Genomic DNA, 16,656 nt, shown 5'->3' with positions numbered 1-16,656 from the left:
CATATATTCCATCTGGGGAACAGATTTTTGTTTTTACCATAACAAATAACAATAATTTGACTCCCTGACAGTGTGAATTTGCCTAACATGGTAATTCTGTGGAAAAAAAAAATTGCGCTATGTAAGAGTGTACTCTGTCTACAGGAAACATTAGGTAATTGTTTGTAAATGTCTTTGTTAACATCTCCTACCATGGTAGACACTTTCATATGGTGTTTATTGTTGCTTATAACCTAAATGAAAATCTATTTGAATTTTTAATCACAGAACTGAAATTGTATAGCCATGAAATCATAACTGCTATATTGTATAAAAATTTTCTGATGTATAATTAAGCATCGTCAATGGCTCTGGAGACTGGGGAGTCTATAGCTTGGAGGAAGGACAGTCCGCTTGACAGGATGTGCATGCATAGGGAGAGTGCAAGGAGCCTATTAAAAAGTAAAAAGTAAAAATATTGCTGCTACATTGGAAGACTGGCCAAGAATATAGCGCTATTTTAAGATAATGTGTCATGAAGGAAAGGAGGGTAAAATTCCTCAGTAAAGAGGAAACTTGCCATGCTAGGAAGAAGAATGGCTGGTGAGGTGCCGACTTGCTGATGTTCAACTGACACACTTGCTGCAACATCTGAGTGGGGTATCCTTCATAAGAGCGCACAGTATGCTTGCTTGAGGAACAGTCACCAGCACCAACTATATGATTGGATGGAAGTTCCAGAGCTCCGCGGAAAGCAGGATGATATGAGAGATGAGCAGATGACAAATGGCCCAGGTAACTCAACATACTGGAAGAAAGTCACTGCATTTAGCTGTGGAACCAGTTAGGCATGATTAACCAAAGTAGTGTTTGGAGCTTTGTCCAAAGTCTAGTAGGGTTTTGTACGGTATGTTTAATAAACCAGGCTTTGGACATACAGTGCGTGTGTAAACCTAAGGGTTGATCAAGGCTGCAAGTTCAAGTTCAAGGCAATCAACACATCACCACACACCAGCACCATCTTAACTTTCAGCAAAGGGGGACACAATTAATTTCAAGAGAATAGTGACACAGACTGATCAATGGACATGCAGAAAGACGTGAATAATTAGCACCAGGGCATTATATGTGAAACTGAAAGTCAGCTACTGTAGCTCACTGTGCCAAGACATAGTGTTATGCAATTTGTGGAAGAGTCACTCTTTGAATGGTTCTAAGAGTAGGGTTCAGTTTGACACACCCTCCTTGATTATCATTTCCTCAGTAGTCAATGGTCTGGCTAGGGGATGAAAACCTTTACCAAAGACATGGGCTGATTCTGAGCAATAAGAAATTTAGAAAGAAATTAAGAAATTTCTCTGCAAATAAGATACTATAATGCTAAAATCTTTGGAGGAAAAGGTGATCCAAGTGCGGAGTTTATCTGTAGTTATGATGGATATAGTTATGTAGACCTTCAAGTGCAAATGAAACTTCACACCCAAAACAGACAAGGCACTCATGACCAGGCCTGGGGCACAACAGTATAAACACACTAGGGTTTATCCACTGGAGTGGATCAGCAGAAGCACGGTTTTGAAAGTAAACTCAATCAAGACTCAGGAAAGACACACTCTTCTGGTTTCGCTTTTCACAGTCCTGATAGGTAGGTGTGCAGCAAGGTTGCTAGTGTTCTGGTACTAGTGAAATTGAATGTCTTGTCTGAGGACTTAACTCCCACTTCAATACTACCGCTGAAGAGTTTACAAAGCTTCAGCTGCTGCACAACAGCGGGGGTCCATTTCCTAATGCTACCTGTCATCACTTATCAAAAGGACCTGGAGGTTTGTTGTTCTACCGCCTTGTTCAATTAACTAACACCTCAAGCTTCTTTCCTACTAATTTCTATTGTATCACGGTCAACTGTACAGATCTGAACAAACAAGTTGATGAGTAAGTTTTTGAAAAAAACACTAAAATGATGAAGTTCCATCCATGAATAAACAAAGTGTGCAATACCTTTCATCAATGGAAGTGTGAAATAAAACACATTCCATTCCATCTTAATGTATAAACATACAATGGACTGATAACACTGAAACAAGGTCACACTGATCCAAAAAATTGCCTCTGATTGGCTAGTTTGGAGACAATCACTTGATTTGACTTGATTATTTGCAGAAGCTAACATTGAGAAATGAAGCCAGTTGAGGAATACCTGTAGTAGACGAGTGACAAATGGTCCACAATCCCAACGGAATGAACAATGTTTATTCAATAGCTAAAGTGTCAAGAGTCAAGAGAGGCTTTATTGTCATTTCAACCATATACAGCTGGTACAGTACACAGTGAAACAAAACAACATTCCGCCAGGACCATGGTGCTACATGAAACAACACAGAGTTACTGACGCAGACTACACAGACTACATAAAGTGCATGTGTGCAAGATTTGGGCAAACAGTGCTAGAGATGCCAGTGCTAGACACTACAACTATTACTGAAACAGTGCTACACATGACAATAATTACTAAAACAGGAGAAGTGTCCTCAGTAGATCTTCAGACCCAAACAGACAAGGCACTCATGACCAGTACAATTAGTGTCTGGGATAATCTGCTCAGTACCACAGTAGATCCACTGTAATATCAGTAAAGTTTCTTGTAATACTGAAGAAATGCTGGTTTTAAAATGTCTGTAGTAAGCACTAAATTATAATAATGCCTGTATTAACTATGCAGTAAAACTTTCCAAGATGAAATATTTTCCATGTGTTATACGTTGTCTGCTTTGCATTATTCGGTACTTTGCTATAAAAATTACAGATTGTTTAAAATAACTGAATGTATTTCAGTGTAAACCATATAACAACATTTGTAATAAAATAAAATCTAAATTTAAGAAAAGTTGACAGTCACAACATTTTCATTCCATTCAATTTAGAAAATGATCTTTTATTGATAATCGTAAAAGGGGGGTGCGGTGGCGCAGTGGGTTGAACCGGGTCCTGCTTTCCAGTGGGTCTGGGGGTCGAGTCCCGCTTGGGGTGCCTTGTGACGGACTGGCGTCCCAGCCTGGGTGTGTCCCCTCCCCCTCCGGCCTTACGCCCTGTGTTGCCGGGTAGGCTCCGGCTCCCCGCAACCCCGTATGGGAGAAGCGGTTCAGAAACTGTGTGTGTGTGTGCACGATAATCGTAAATGTCTTTTCGCTGGTTAGGAATTACAATAATTTTGGCAAAATGTTTGCATGTTTCAAACTGAAAAAAATCCCCAGACAAAGTATGGAAGTGCTCTGATTCAGACAGAAAGTTGTGCTTATTAACAGGAAAAAAATTAGCTCTGCATCTTTAAGACAGGCACAGTCATGTGGCTGCTGGCAAATACGTATCGCAGTTGTGGTCATCCAGTATCGTTTTATCTCTTTACGTTGCCTTAAGGGGAGACCACCCAAAGCCCTGGACCGGACCCCCGAGGCCAGGCATTGCAATTCAGTCATTGTCAAAAAAACAGCACAAGTCAAGTATTTACAGCCTGGTACCAGGACACCTCATCACTGGGCCCCACATAGACACATTTTAGTGTCTATCATAGGCGTGACACCCCCGTTGACCCGCTATCAGTGTGAAGCCTCTTCACATGGCATTGACAAACTAACAAAGGAAGGTCGAGATACAGCTGAGGCTCCACCTTGTTGGCATTATTTTGTAGAGGCGTGATGCACTGAATTGGTCATACAGAGGAGAACAGGCCCCTTCAACAGCAGAAAGTGTGCGCTTCAAGTGTCATTCTTTGTGTTTTTCACTTTCTATTTCATATGTTTGTCCAGTAATTGCTGCAGGCTGTGGCCTTTCCAAGTCAGAGAAAACACTTGCGCCGTCACTGTGTTGTAGGCGCCACATCAGGCTCCAGGTTATTGTTCGCGGTGCAGCGGCTGGAGCTTGCTGTCTTCCCTCATTTAATCACTTCCTTTATTTATGGCTTTCGAGGTTAAGAAACAAATTCCCCCCAACTGTCTTCTCCAGTTGTACGATTTCATACACAGTTATGCTCCATCTTCAGAAGATTTCTTTTTGTTTGCGGGGAATGTTTCACCTCATTTGTCTGCGTTCAGTAAATGTTCTGAGGACCCGAATAGCAGCCTCCCCAAGCATGCGAGCCTGCTGCCAAAAAACGTCAACGAACTTTCACAATTTTATCACCTCATCAAGCCTCTGGACAACTTGAACCACCCAGAATTTAAAAAAAAAACATTTTTTTTCTGAACAATATTGACATTATTATGTTGGTTAGCTGATACTTAACAGACATTTAGAGTTTCACTTGTTTAGGCTGCTCATATTTGACTATTTTACCCTGAAATTCCCTGGGTACTACAGGGTCCTCTTGCAAATTCATTCACGTTTTAAACCTGTGGCGTGATATGTTACATTATTATTTGTGTGCAAATGAAAGATGAGTGGATGAGTCCAGTACTTTCCTCGATTTGGGACTTAATTTGTTCAGAATGGTGATTATTGTTTTACCCTTCATATAGGTAGCTCACTTAATGTTTGAAAGGGTAAAAAGAGTGCAGGTGAAGAGTAGCTGGATGGGATCCGCAGGGGCCCTGTACAACCTGGCGCACTCTCTTTCCAAGGAACGTGAGCACATGTGCTCTGCATGCTGCAGGCCTCCAGGTCAGGCAGGAAGGGACCAGTGCCACCCGCCAGCTTTCCACATCCCGTCTCCAGATGTGCAGAGCACAGCTGGCCTCTCACTTCAGAGGTCATTTATTTGGCACAGAAGGTCAGCTCACTTTCGGAAGGCATCTGTCACCATAGCGTGACAGCTGAACTTATGTGTGGATCGTCTCTATACTCAACAAAAGCTTAGCTCAGATAATGTCATATGTTTCTGTAGAGTGCAAAATAACTGATGTGAGGGGCTTATTTATTTGTAGAAAACAAGTCAGGTCATGTAATGTGTCAAGAGACTGTAGAGAGCAGTTAGTTTATGCAGAGCACAGCAGGCCATGTTGTTTTTACCTGTACATGGAATTTCATGGATGGTGCTGCATATATGACATGAAAGATGTAAAAAGTTACATGTACGTTGGTCACATTCTCTGTGTTTACACTGTGTCAATGATGAGGGGGAACCAATCAGGGTGGATTATTCTCTGGCATGCAAACACAGGAACGGGCAGGAGTCATAGTCAGGGGCAGGCAAGGGTCGTGGGAGGCGCAGACGTTATCCGTAGGGCAAGACGAGACTTGGATGTTGAGGAGACGAAACAGGAGGTCTGGAACCGAGAAGACAGGGATTAGGGAACCAGAGGGAGACAGCGATGCGGGACTGAGAGAACGAGGAGGAAGTGGTTGTGGTTTGTATCACAAGGGGGACAGTTGTCTCAAAGAGATTCTGCAAGTTTGTGAGGCAGCGCTGCTTTGTTAATCTCTGGGCATTCTGACTGATGGCAGGTGCAGTTCTTTGACCTGATGGCGTGGGCATAACACATTGCAACAGCATAGCACATTTTCTGTAGTCAAGTCACTTACCTATTTGCTCTAATAAGATACTTCACTTAATAGTAAGCGCATAGGAAGAGTGAATACATGTTATGGTAAAAGAAAAAAATGTGCACTGCATCATGCTTTAGAAGCTTTAAAAGAGCATTTGTACATACAGTAGAGTTAAAGAGAATAAAATTATCATTAATTAAATTGTATCGTTCTTAATTACAGTTCCTGTGGATTTTTACTGAGGATCTTCAACCATATGTTTTCAGGTTAAGGAACCACTCCAAAGAAATTTTTGCGTAATCCAAAGGGTTTCTGTTTGCAGGGCACAGAAGGCAAGTTTACATACGGAAAACCCAACTTATGTAGAATCCACAAGGTCCATTTGAGCTTGTTCAAAGGAGCTGTAGATGATTAACAGCATTTAGACAGGGCTTTTTGCCAAATATAAAGTATTTTCATCTGCCACATGGTGCCTGGTGCATTGAAATCAGCCCAAAGGGGTCGTGTGCGTATCTCCCTGGTTCCGATTTAGAGCAGGACCAATACAGAATCTGTGAAAGCTGGTCCAACTCATGGGACTTTGTGGGAACCTGCCCTACATACTTTCTGTTGCCTTATATCTGAATGTGCAGACAGTATGGACTGTCAGTACATTTTGTAATTAACTACAGAAGCAGGAGGTGTGGGTATTGGTGTAACTTCTATTCAACCTCACTGAAATGCCTTTAACATATCGCTTCAATAAAGATGTAAGACATCAGTCGAAGTGTATTGATTCCAATGAAACCATTCCAAAAACAAAAGCAATTCTGACTTAATATATCACAAAGTTATCATAACGCATTGATCTACAAATAATGTGTTCCGTGCTGGTATGTGTTACCTCAACTGTAGCCAGAGAGGCTGTTCCACTTGGAAACCCCAAAAGCAAATCCTCAGTTCAGCCTAACAGGGTCATTGTCGACATGTGGTTCTCTGTTAGTATAGTCGTCCTTAATCACATCAAGCTGTTTTGAAAAATCAAGTATTTTTTAATGGCTCCCATGGCATCTTGTGTTTTTTTGATGGTTAAGTACTTTTCTAAATGCATTTCAACCTCTATCACGTAGTGTTACAGTATCAAAGAAGCTACACAAGCATTTCTGATTCTCTTCTTTCATAGAATGTTGTTGTATGAATCCATTCTACCAAGATAAAGAACATTAAGTGCAATGGTGATCTCCCCATTATAACTCACAACTCAAGACCTTGATCATGGTTTACCTTCATTTTGCCCTTTGCTTTTAATAATGTACAAAATCATGTTTCCACCTCATCTGTATTTCTTCCATGTGTACTTCTCTTTCAAGGCTGCTTATATTTTGTTCCAGTTCTGTAAAAGTGTTCTGCTCTACCTAAGAAAAGGTCTCTTTGAATATAGGAGGAACACACACATACACACACACACACACACACACACACACATTTTCAGAACCGCTTGTCCCATACGGGGTCACGGGGAACCAGAGCCTACCCGGCAACAGAGGGCGAGGGGACACACCCGGGAGGGGACACACCCAGGACGGGATGCCAGTCCGTCACAAGGCACCCCAAGCGGGACTCGAGCCCCAGACCCACCAGAAAGCAGGACTGTGGTCGAACCCACTGCGCCACCGCACCCCCTACCTATAGGAGGAACATGCTTACCAAAAACATGAAAAGGGTTTGGTTTTTAGTGACTGAAGTAAATACATAACTAGATGCACAAAGAAACCAGCAAAAGGATATGATGATGCAATTTTGGGTCTTCATAGACTGATTAATGATAAATTGTGGGAAGCATATAATTTTTCTTGTGTGTGTTGTGATTTCCAGTATGGAGTAATGAAAAACATTATGCAAAATTATTGAGCAAAAATCACAAAGGTACTTTGAGGACGACCTGGCTGCATACAGAACTGTGAGGATGATTCACAACTTCTTGAAATCGAAATGCTTTACTGGCTTGTGGGATGCTGAGAAGAGTTGGACTGTGGTTTCAAACTGAGTGCTCCAGCTCCAAAGCCTTCCATGGCAATGTTGGCCTGATTTCATTCTTCAAGATCAGCATGTGAAAGGCAGGTGTTTCACTGCATTTTTCCAAGGTGTTGGCAGAAAAATTCAAGAGTACACATGTCAGCTTTGCAAAATATATTGTATTTCTCTTTGCAAAGTCAGGAGGGCATGGGCATGACATCATCTTGAGCCAAACCGGGTATAACATTGGTTTAGTGCATTTTTCACCATTGCTCCACCATGCTCTCATATAGGGACTAAAGAGTTTGATGTCAGCAGAAGAATTTGCCTTTCACTTCTCAATATAATTGCTACTTGATATCACATGAAATCTGAACTTTTTAAACAGCTTGTTCAAGCTTACTACCCATTTCTTAAGTGGTAAAATAAATGGAGTTCATTTGAACTAAATGGCAATAGTGCCTTCAAATTTCTTTTATCCTTATATACTCTGATTCATTTGACTGATTGCCTTTGTCAATGATTTTTACTTATTTTTCCCCACAGTGCTGTTATCTCAAGGGGGCACAGTGGTGCAGTGGGTTGGACCGGGTCCTCCTCTGTGGTGGGTCTGGGGTTCAAGTCCTGCTTGGGGTGCCTTGTGGCGGACTGGCGTCCCGTCCTTGGTGTGTCCCCTCCCCCTCAGGCCTTACGCCCTGAGTTGCTGGGTAGGCTCCTGTGACTCCGTCTAGGACAAGCAGTTCAGAAAGCGCGTGTGTGTGTGTGTGCTGTCATCTCAGCTGATACCTTAGAGTCTTTCTGGACCTTTCCAAACAGAAAACCCCAATGACTCCACAACCAAGTCCATTCACTTTTGAAAATATGATAGCAACTAATTAATATTCATTCATTCATTCATTCAGTGCAGGGTTTCCAGAGCCTTTCCATACATACACAGCATGGAGCAGGATACACCTTGGGTGGGTTGCTTTTTTGGATATTTTATAGCAAGTTTAAAGTCGAAGGAAACCCTTACCCATTAGTTTCAAATTTTAAGTAATAAAACACATTGAATCATCCTGAAAGGTAGTATTACGAATTACTTGGTGAGATTTGACTTGAATGTTCTTGTATTGCATATGATACTTTACAAATAGGTCAGCAGAGAGGGATTAAAAGGGTTATTAGTGATTACTGCATTTAGATTATGTGAATTTCCTTGTAACTTAATAGTAGTAGTAGTGGTAGTAGTAGTAATAGTAATAATAATAATTGTTAAAAGCAGTGTGTGTGTGTGTAGCGCCACCCTCCATTTCGCCTAATTGAGGGTGGTGCCCTGGGTTCTATTCCAATAGAAAACCCAAACTCAGGTATTTCAACAACAAATTTAATAAATTCTCCAAACCCCCATAGAAATATTCAAAGTTATTAACCCCAATTGGAAATCCCCTCAAAACGAATGCAAACATAAATAAAACAACCGAACAGAAAACACACGTACACTCAATATCTTACAACAAGCACGAATAACCTTGGTGCTACACACTTCTTCATACTCCGGAGTATTTAACACACGTCGTAAAAACCCCTCGTTGCAGGCCTGGACGCAGCTCGTGTGCGTTGAGACCCGAATTATGGGTCGCTTCACTCTTGCGAGCAAAAGAGGAAAAAAACCCGCAGTTTACCTTATCCCCGTTCACTCGCGTTCGGGGCGGATGAAAACTCCAGCGATGCCCGAGGAACTTCGCGCGTTACCAGTAGCACGAAGCGCTATCGGGTTCTCCTCAGTCCTCCTCCGTCACACCGGCGTAGCAGTTCGACGAGACCGGGCCGCTGAGCCTGAAACTTGCCGGTTTAACTGGACGTCTCGTCGGACCACGACGAGGACACCGCAGAAACTAAACTCGCCAACACAATCCAACTGCAGAGAAGCGATATTTTCTCTCTGGTTACTCATCCAGCAACCAGAAAAATATCGCCTCCTGACACTCTGGAGCGCTCTTTCGAACACACCCGTCTCGCACTCTCCTCCGCACGCTCTCCTCTCTCTCGACCCTTCTAGAAAAGTCTCGAAACTCTTCCCATTCGTTCCATCCCCCCTGTTCTCTCATTGGTTCGGCACCAAACTGAACCCCCCAATCGACTCAGTGCGTGCAAAACTAGCACAACGTGTAGGTTGCGCCTGTCCCAACATATGGTGGTAGGGCTTCGACCAACTAGGACTCCAATTAATGAAGCTTTATTTAAACCTTCAAAATTAAACACGCAACCTAGTAGTGCTACAGGGCTACATTCTCCCCTTTCTAATAAGTTGATGCCCTCATCAACTCATATAGCGGCTTCATAAAAAATTATCACTTAAATAAACCACAACAAGAACACAGTGCCATAGGGTGACACCACACAGTGTGGCTGGAACAGCGTCGGTTATCTCCGTAAGCTCCACAGCCAACAAGTACTCCTGTGCTCAGAATATCCAGTGGTCGATCTGAAGGTTTTCCAAACTCATCGTAGGTAAACCGTACCACTGGTCTTCTCTCCCTTCTTGGTCGTTCAGCTAACACGTCATCCTGCAACGCCTTACAACCATCCTGGTCACCTGCTCCCCCTTCTAGATCGGTTTCCACCGCTGAACCTGAAGCAGGGGACTCCTCGATCTCGAGGGCATTTGCTGAACTGGCAGCTTCAACCTCTTCCACCTCAACTTCACCTCCAGCCCCTGCTAATGAAGAACTGTGACTTTCATTTCCACAGTGGGCCTGGCTCACCCCAGATATTCCGGCTAATGGTAATACATTCTCCCAGTTCCGTCCATCAAACGTAAAGGGCTGAGTAACCACCTCGGAATCTGAGTCTGAGGAGGATGATACAGCTGTCCTCGTCCTGGAATCGCTCCTCTGATTGCAACTCAACTGTTTCGTCTCTAAGAGACTCTGTAGCCTTGTTACTCGTCTCTGCGGAGGATCCAATTCATTTACGCTCCCTGGCAGTCGCACTAAGCACCCAATGGGAAGTAGATGATTACGGTGGACTGTCCTGATTGTTCCAGAGCCACTTTCAGGTTTGATCTGGTACACTGGCAGATCTTCCATTTTCCCCACCACAATATATGGTAAAGACCTCCACCTATTCTGTAACTTGTGCTTTCCTGTGACACCGAAATTCCTCAGTAGCACACGGTCTCCCTTTTCCAGAACCTGGTCCTTGACTAATTTGTCATGTGTTCTCTTGTTCCGCTCATGATTCTTTTCAGCAGCTTCTTTGGCCAACTGATAAGCTCTGTTTAAACCTGCTCTCAACTTTGTGACATATCGCTGATATTGCACTTCGTCATCACCCGCCAGCGGCACCCCGAAACACAGATCTATAGGCAGACGAGCTTCCCTGCCAAACATCAACAGATAAGGAGAGTAACCAGTCGCCTCATTCTTCGTGCAGTTATAGGCATGTACGAGTTGACTGATCTTCTGACTCCAATTCTGTTTCTGCCTAGGGTCCAATGTTCCCAACATGGACAATAAAGTCCTATTGAATCTCTCTGGTTGGGGATCTCCCTGAGGGTGGTAGGGTGTCGTGCGGGACTTGCGGATGCCCAAGATCACGGATCAGCTTCGACTCAAAGTCACGCTCCTGATCAGAGTGAATGCAAGCAGGGAGTCCATAGTGCACAAAGTACTTCTCAAACAGTACTCTAGCAACAGTTGAAGCTTTCTGGTCTTTTGCTGGAAAGGCTTGAGCGTAACGAGTAAAATGGTCAATCACAACAAGCACATTCCCAAATCCCTTTGAATCTTGTTCGAGTGACAAGAAATCAATGCACACCAAATCAAGCGGCCCTTTACTTGTAATTTTGTTCAGTGAAGCTGCCCTCTGAGGAAGAGTCTTGCGTGCAATGCACCTGCCACAATTCCGGACATACTCCTCAATATCCGCACTCATCTTTGGCCAGTAAAACCGGTCCTTGATGAGCTCTGCCGACTTCTCCGATCCTAAATGGCCACAGTCATCATGAAGAGACTGGAGAACCATTGGAACATACAGTCTGGGCAACACAAGCTGCTGTACCTGAGTACCAGATGGCCTTTGCATTACTCTATAAAGCAGGCTACCAATCATTCGCAGCTTTGGACTCTCTCTCCGCAACAATGATACTTGCCACTCTTCACCCCGCACATAAGGAGATACATGCCCATTCCTGACAGACTCCTTTATTGGGGATATAACTGGGTCAGAGTCTTGAGCCTTTCCCAGCTCGGTGCTGCTTACAAGTTTCAAACGCCCGACATCGAGACGTGTTGGAAAAGCATAACAGTCCGGGATGGCTTCAGGCGAAACTCCCATGAACTCGGCACATGTTAGCGACCTTACATGCTCTTTACCACAGCGAATCTGTTTGCAAAGAGCCTTGATGTTCTCAGAAGAGAACTCTTGCCACTCCCCAATCTCCTTGGAGAACACATTTCGTGACAATGTGTCAGCATCAATGTTATGGCAACCTGGTCGGTACTGAACGGTAAAATTATATGTAGAGAGCGCAGCAAGCCAGCGATGACCCGTTGCGTTCAACTTTGCAGAAGTGAGAACATACGTGAGAGGATTGTTATCAGTTCTCACTGTAAAACTCACTCCATACAAATAATCATGAAATTTGTCTACCACAGCCCACTTCAGTGCTAGGAACTCGAGCTGATGGACAGGGTAGTTCTTCTCCGAAGGGCTGAGCTTTCGACTCGCAAATGCGACGGGCCTCAGACCTTCTGGGTACTCTTGGTTTAGGACTGCTCCCAGTCCATGGAAACTGTCATCAATATGCAATATATAGGGCCTGGTCGGGTCAGCGAAAACCAGAATGGGTGCATTGGTAAGGCAATGAATGATTTGCCTGAAAGCATTTGTACATGACTCATCCCATCGATCACCAAATGGCTCACTCACTTTGTAATAGTCTTTCTTGTTAGTGCCAGCAGCTTTCCAGCCCTTCTGGCATGGAGGATAGCCTTTGGTCAGCTCAGTGAGAGGTCGAACTATGATGGAAAAGTTCTTTATGAAACGACGGTAATATCCACAGAACCCCAGAAAGGACTGAAGGGATGGAAGATCAGTTGGCTGTTTCCACTGAGCTACCGCTTCAACCTTAGCAGGGTCCGTCGCAATGCCATGCTCTGACACAATGTGTCCCACATATGTCACCTGTGTGCAGCAGAACTGGCATTTATCTATGGATAATTTTAAACCGGCCTCTTCCAATCGGTCTAGAACCTTGAAAAGGCGTTCTTCATGTTGCTCTAACGTCTTTCCAAAAACTATTAGATCATCTAAATACACGACTACTTCCAGTAGATGCATGTCTCCCACTGCCTTCTCCATGAGTCTTTGAAATGTCGTCGGAGCCCCTGTGACTCCTTGCGGCATTCTCTCAAACTGGTAGAAACCCAGTGGGCAGATGAAAGCGGTCTTCTCTTTATCGTCCTCTGCCATGGGAATTTGGTAATATCCACTACGCAAATCCAATACAGAGAACCACTTGCTTCCATTGAGACAATCAAGTGCATCATCAATGCAGGGCACAGCATACTGATCAGGGATGGTGTGACGGTTCAGTGTCCTATAATCCACACACATGCGCAACTGACCGGATTTCTTTCGGGCAATAACTGTGGGGGATGCATAAGGACTTCTGGATTCCTTTATGATACCTGCTGCTAACAGTCCCTGCAGATGACGCCGCAAGTCATCCAGATCAGCGGGTGCCAAACGCCGAGATCTCTCCCGAAATGGCTTATTATCAGTAAGTCTGATCCTATGTTCAACCCCCTTTGCCAGACCAACATCCCACTCACTCATTGAGAACACATTGGCTCGCTCAGCTAACTTGTGTGATAGCCTCCTCTTCCACTCTTCAGGAATGGGTGATTCCCCAAAGTCAAACAAGGCTGGATCAATCCTTTTGGGCTCCTTGGCATCATTACTCCTTGCAACAGTCACTGTGTCGGCAACATGTAAATGTGCGATGACTGTGCCAGCTGGAATGGAAGCATCTTTACATGACTCATTGCGCAACCTAACCAGGAAGTTCTCTTTATCAACAGCTGATGAAAGTATCACAGTGGGCTGTACCAGAACACCAGAAGATACAGCAGTAGTGGGAGCACGCTCTGTAATCACAATGCTTTTCCCCATAGGCTGGGTTTCTGCAATCTTACAGACTGCAACGCGCTCACCAGCAGCAGGAACAATCAAAGGGTCAGGACCCATCCATCTGACATCGGCCACTTTGTCTCCAGCGTCAGGGGGAACACGCCCCACCTGGGCTGGTGTCATTACTTGAGACGTAAGGGTGCGCACACTCAACGATGGATCAGCACTCGTATCTTCTTGGGTACCAAAAACAAAAGGGCGTACCCTTTTCACATTAGTGCCCAGCAAAACAGGAAGGTTATCAGAGCAGCGTGGGTTGGGGCAAACCAAAGCAAGAACAGTAATGGGATTCCCGTCAGTCATCCCTTTCTGCGGAAATGCCAACTCCACCTGCACATACCCTCGATAAGGATAACTATCATCAGAATCACTCAGACCCCAGATAGCTAATCCACTTACCGGACACAATGGTACATGTCTCAAATGCTCATGATACCAGCTGTCAAAAATAATTGTCACCTGGGACCCGCTGTCCAACAGGGCTGTACAGATCTTCCCTTCCACCTTGACCTGAACAGTGGAGGGTGGTCCCACCAATCCTTTATAGGTAATGAACCAGCTTGGGTACTGGCGAAACCTCTACTCATGTGAACATCTGAGGGGCTTCCCTCAGCTGAAACACTTGATCCCTGTTTAGTGACTCTCACTATGCGTTGTGCACGAATGAACTTTTGGATCACTTTCTGTGGGTTTTCTGGTCTGTCGCATTTTGCGGCTGTATGCCCGTCTTCACCACAGCGATAGCAGAAAAACCCACCCTGTCTACGACATGGAAGTGAGCCTCGCTGTGGTATAGCTGAGGACTGTGGTCTGGGATCTGACTTCTCGATGACTGCAGTAGCAGGCTTAACTGACATAATCTTGACTTGCTTTCGGAGTTCTCTCACCTCTTTTTTCAGGGCTTTCACATCCCTATTATCCTCTGGATGTTCAGTGGAGTCAGTTGTTACCATGCTGGACTTCTGGACCACCACAGGATGAGCAGGGAGCAGAGCAGAACATTCAGCTAACTGAAGCTTCAAAGCTTTCACTTCAGCTTGGAGCTCTTGCATTCCACTGTCCGCATGTGCCACTACAGTTTTGGCCCGGACAGGCTTCACTGTGGACTTCAGTTTCTGTCGAGATGCTTCATATCCCTCTTCAGTGCGAATCTCACTCAACAGTTGTAAGAAATCAGGTGGGTTGTCTCGTCGCTCTCTCAATCTAAGATTCAAAAGCATCATGTCGGCTCCTACAGCTCCCTTGATGATCTGATCTAGGCGAGCGGCGTTTGCATCCTTTGCTGCAAGATCTCCTTTCTGTATGACTCTGCTCAGAGTTCTCTCAATTCTTCGAAGAAACTCAGAGAGCCTCTCCCCTGGATGCTGACACAGAAGCCTGAATGCAAAGTAGAGTTCCTCGCCAGTCTCAGCAGACCCAAAAGTATGTTGAATAGCCTCAATATACTCTTCCGAAGATGCATCAGGGTTGCTAAATCGAACTGCCCGAGCAATCTCCGCTGCTGGACCCTTCAAACTCTCTATAATCTTTAGCCTCTTTTCTCTGTCTGGCCTCTCACAGTTATCCACCATGAGACGTGCTTGCTCTAGCCAGTTTTCAAGCTGTTCCTCACCCAGTGGGGTCGGGACAACCCCTGAGAAAGTGCGTAGCCTCCTATACACATTGCTATCCACAGACAGTCTGCCTTGCCTCTCCATCAAGTCCCCAACAGCACGGATGATTGCTTCAGGAGAACAGGCTTGGAGGGGCACCTTTGTGTTCTCTTCAGACTCAGAAGATTGTTGACTTCCAGCAACCTCATCTGAGACTCCTAAGATTCTCCATGGCTGGTCACTGCCCTGTGGCAACACATCCAAGGGAATTGCCTTGACATTTACTCGCTCACAGCATTCACACAGAGCCATCAGATGTTGAGTCTGGGGATCATACCTTCGTCCCCGCACTCTAACTCGTCCCAGAGCCTTGATGGATTGCAAAGTCTCTTCAATGAGAGTAATCTCTGCATCTTCAGGAATATCCTTCACTAACAGAGCGTACTCAGGGTTAATGGCCTCTCCCCTACACCAATTACGGAGCTCAGCCATGTTTCGGTTGTGGTCACTGTGCCTTGTCTGGTACTAAACTAGATTTAACATTCAAACTACAAAACTAAGAAGAAGCCTGTACCAATTATCACCAATAAACAGTTATGGAATCTAACATACTTTTATTCCCTTAACCTCACACTGCAAAAATTATATATGTACTACACAAATAAACTAGTCAATTTAGCTTCCAGTACTGTTCATCCTAAATTAATTTATCCCAGCGGTGCCTCCATTTTATCATAGCGCACCCTCCATTTCGCCTAATTGAGGGTGGTGCCCTGGGTTCTATTCCAATAGAAAACCCAAACTCAGGTATTTCAACAACAAATTTAATAAATTCTCCAAACCCCCATAGAAATATTCAAAGTTATTAACCCCAATTGGAAATCCCCTCAAAACGAATGCAAACATAAATAAAACAACCGAACAGAAAACACACGTACACTCAATATCTTACAACAAGCACGAATAACCTTGGTGCTACACACTTCTTCATACTCCGGAGTATTTAACACACGTCGTAAAAACCCCTCGTTGCAGGCCTGGACGCAGCTCGTGTGCGTTGAGACCCGAATTATGGGTCGCTTCACTCTTGCGAGCAAAAGAGGAAAAAAACCCGCAGTTTACCTTATCCCCGTTCACTCGCGTTCGGGGCGGATGAAAACTCCAGCGATGCCCGAGGAACTTCGCGCGTTACCAGTAGCACGAAGCGCTATCGGGTTCTCCTCAGTCCTCCTCCGTCACACCGGCGTAGCAGTTCGACGAGACCGGGCCGCTGAGCCTGAAACTTGCCGGTTTAACTGGACGTCTCGTCGGACCACGACGAGGACACCGCAGAAACTAAACTCGCCAACACAATCCAACTGCAGAGAAGCGATATTTTCTCTCTGGTTACTCATCCAGCAACCAGAAAAATATCGCCTCCTGACACTCTGGAGCG

General features: G+C 44.6%; 1 protein-coding gene across 1 annotated transcript; it reads right to left on the bottom strand.

The window, feature by feature from the left end:
• Window positions 1–10,956: 10,956 nt before the first annotated feature.
• On the bottom strand, window positions 10,957–15,713 carry LOC114909455 (paraneoplastic antigen Ma1 homolog). The gene is made up of 4 exons (XM_029248967.1): window positions 14,517–15,713; window positions 11,811–11,877; window positions 11,274–11,420; window positions 10,957–11,162 (listed from the first exon to the last, which is right to left on the bottom strand). The coding sequence occupies exons 1-4, from the start codon at window positions 15,711–15,713 to the stop codon at window positions 10,957–10,959; spliced, it is 1,617 nt and encodes a 538-aa protein (XP_029104800.1).
• Window positions 15,714–16,656: the final 943 nt, after the last annotated feature.

The sequence above is a fragment of the Scleropages formosus genome, chromosome 25, assembly GCF_900964775.1.
Source record: "Scleropages formosus chromosome 25, fSclFor1.1, whole genome shotgun sequence".
Taxonomy (NCBI): domain Eukaryota; kingdom Metazoa; phylum Chordata; class Actinopteri; order Osteoglossiformes; family Osteoglossidae; genus Scleropages; species Scleropages formosus.
This window is presented reverse-complemented; position numbering and strand designations above follow the sequence as displayed.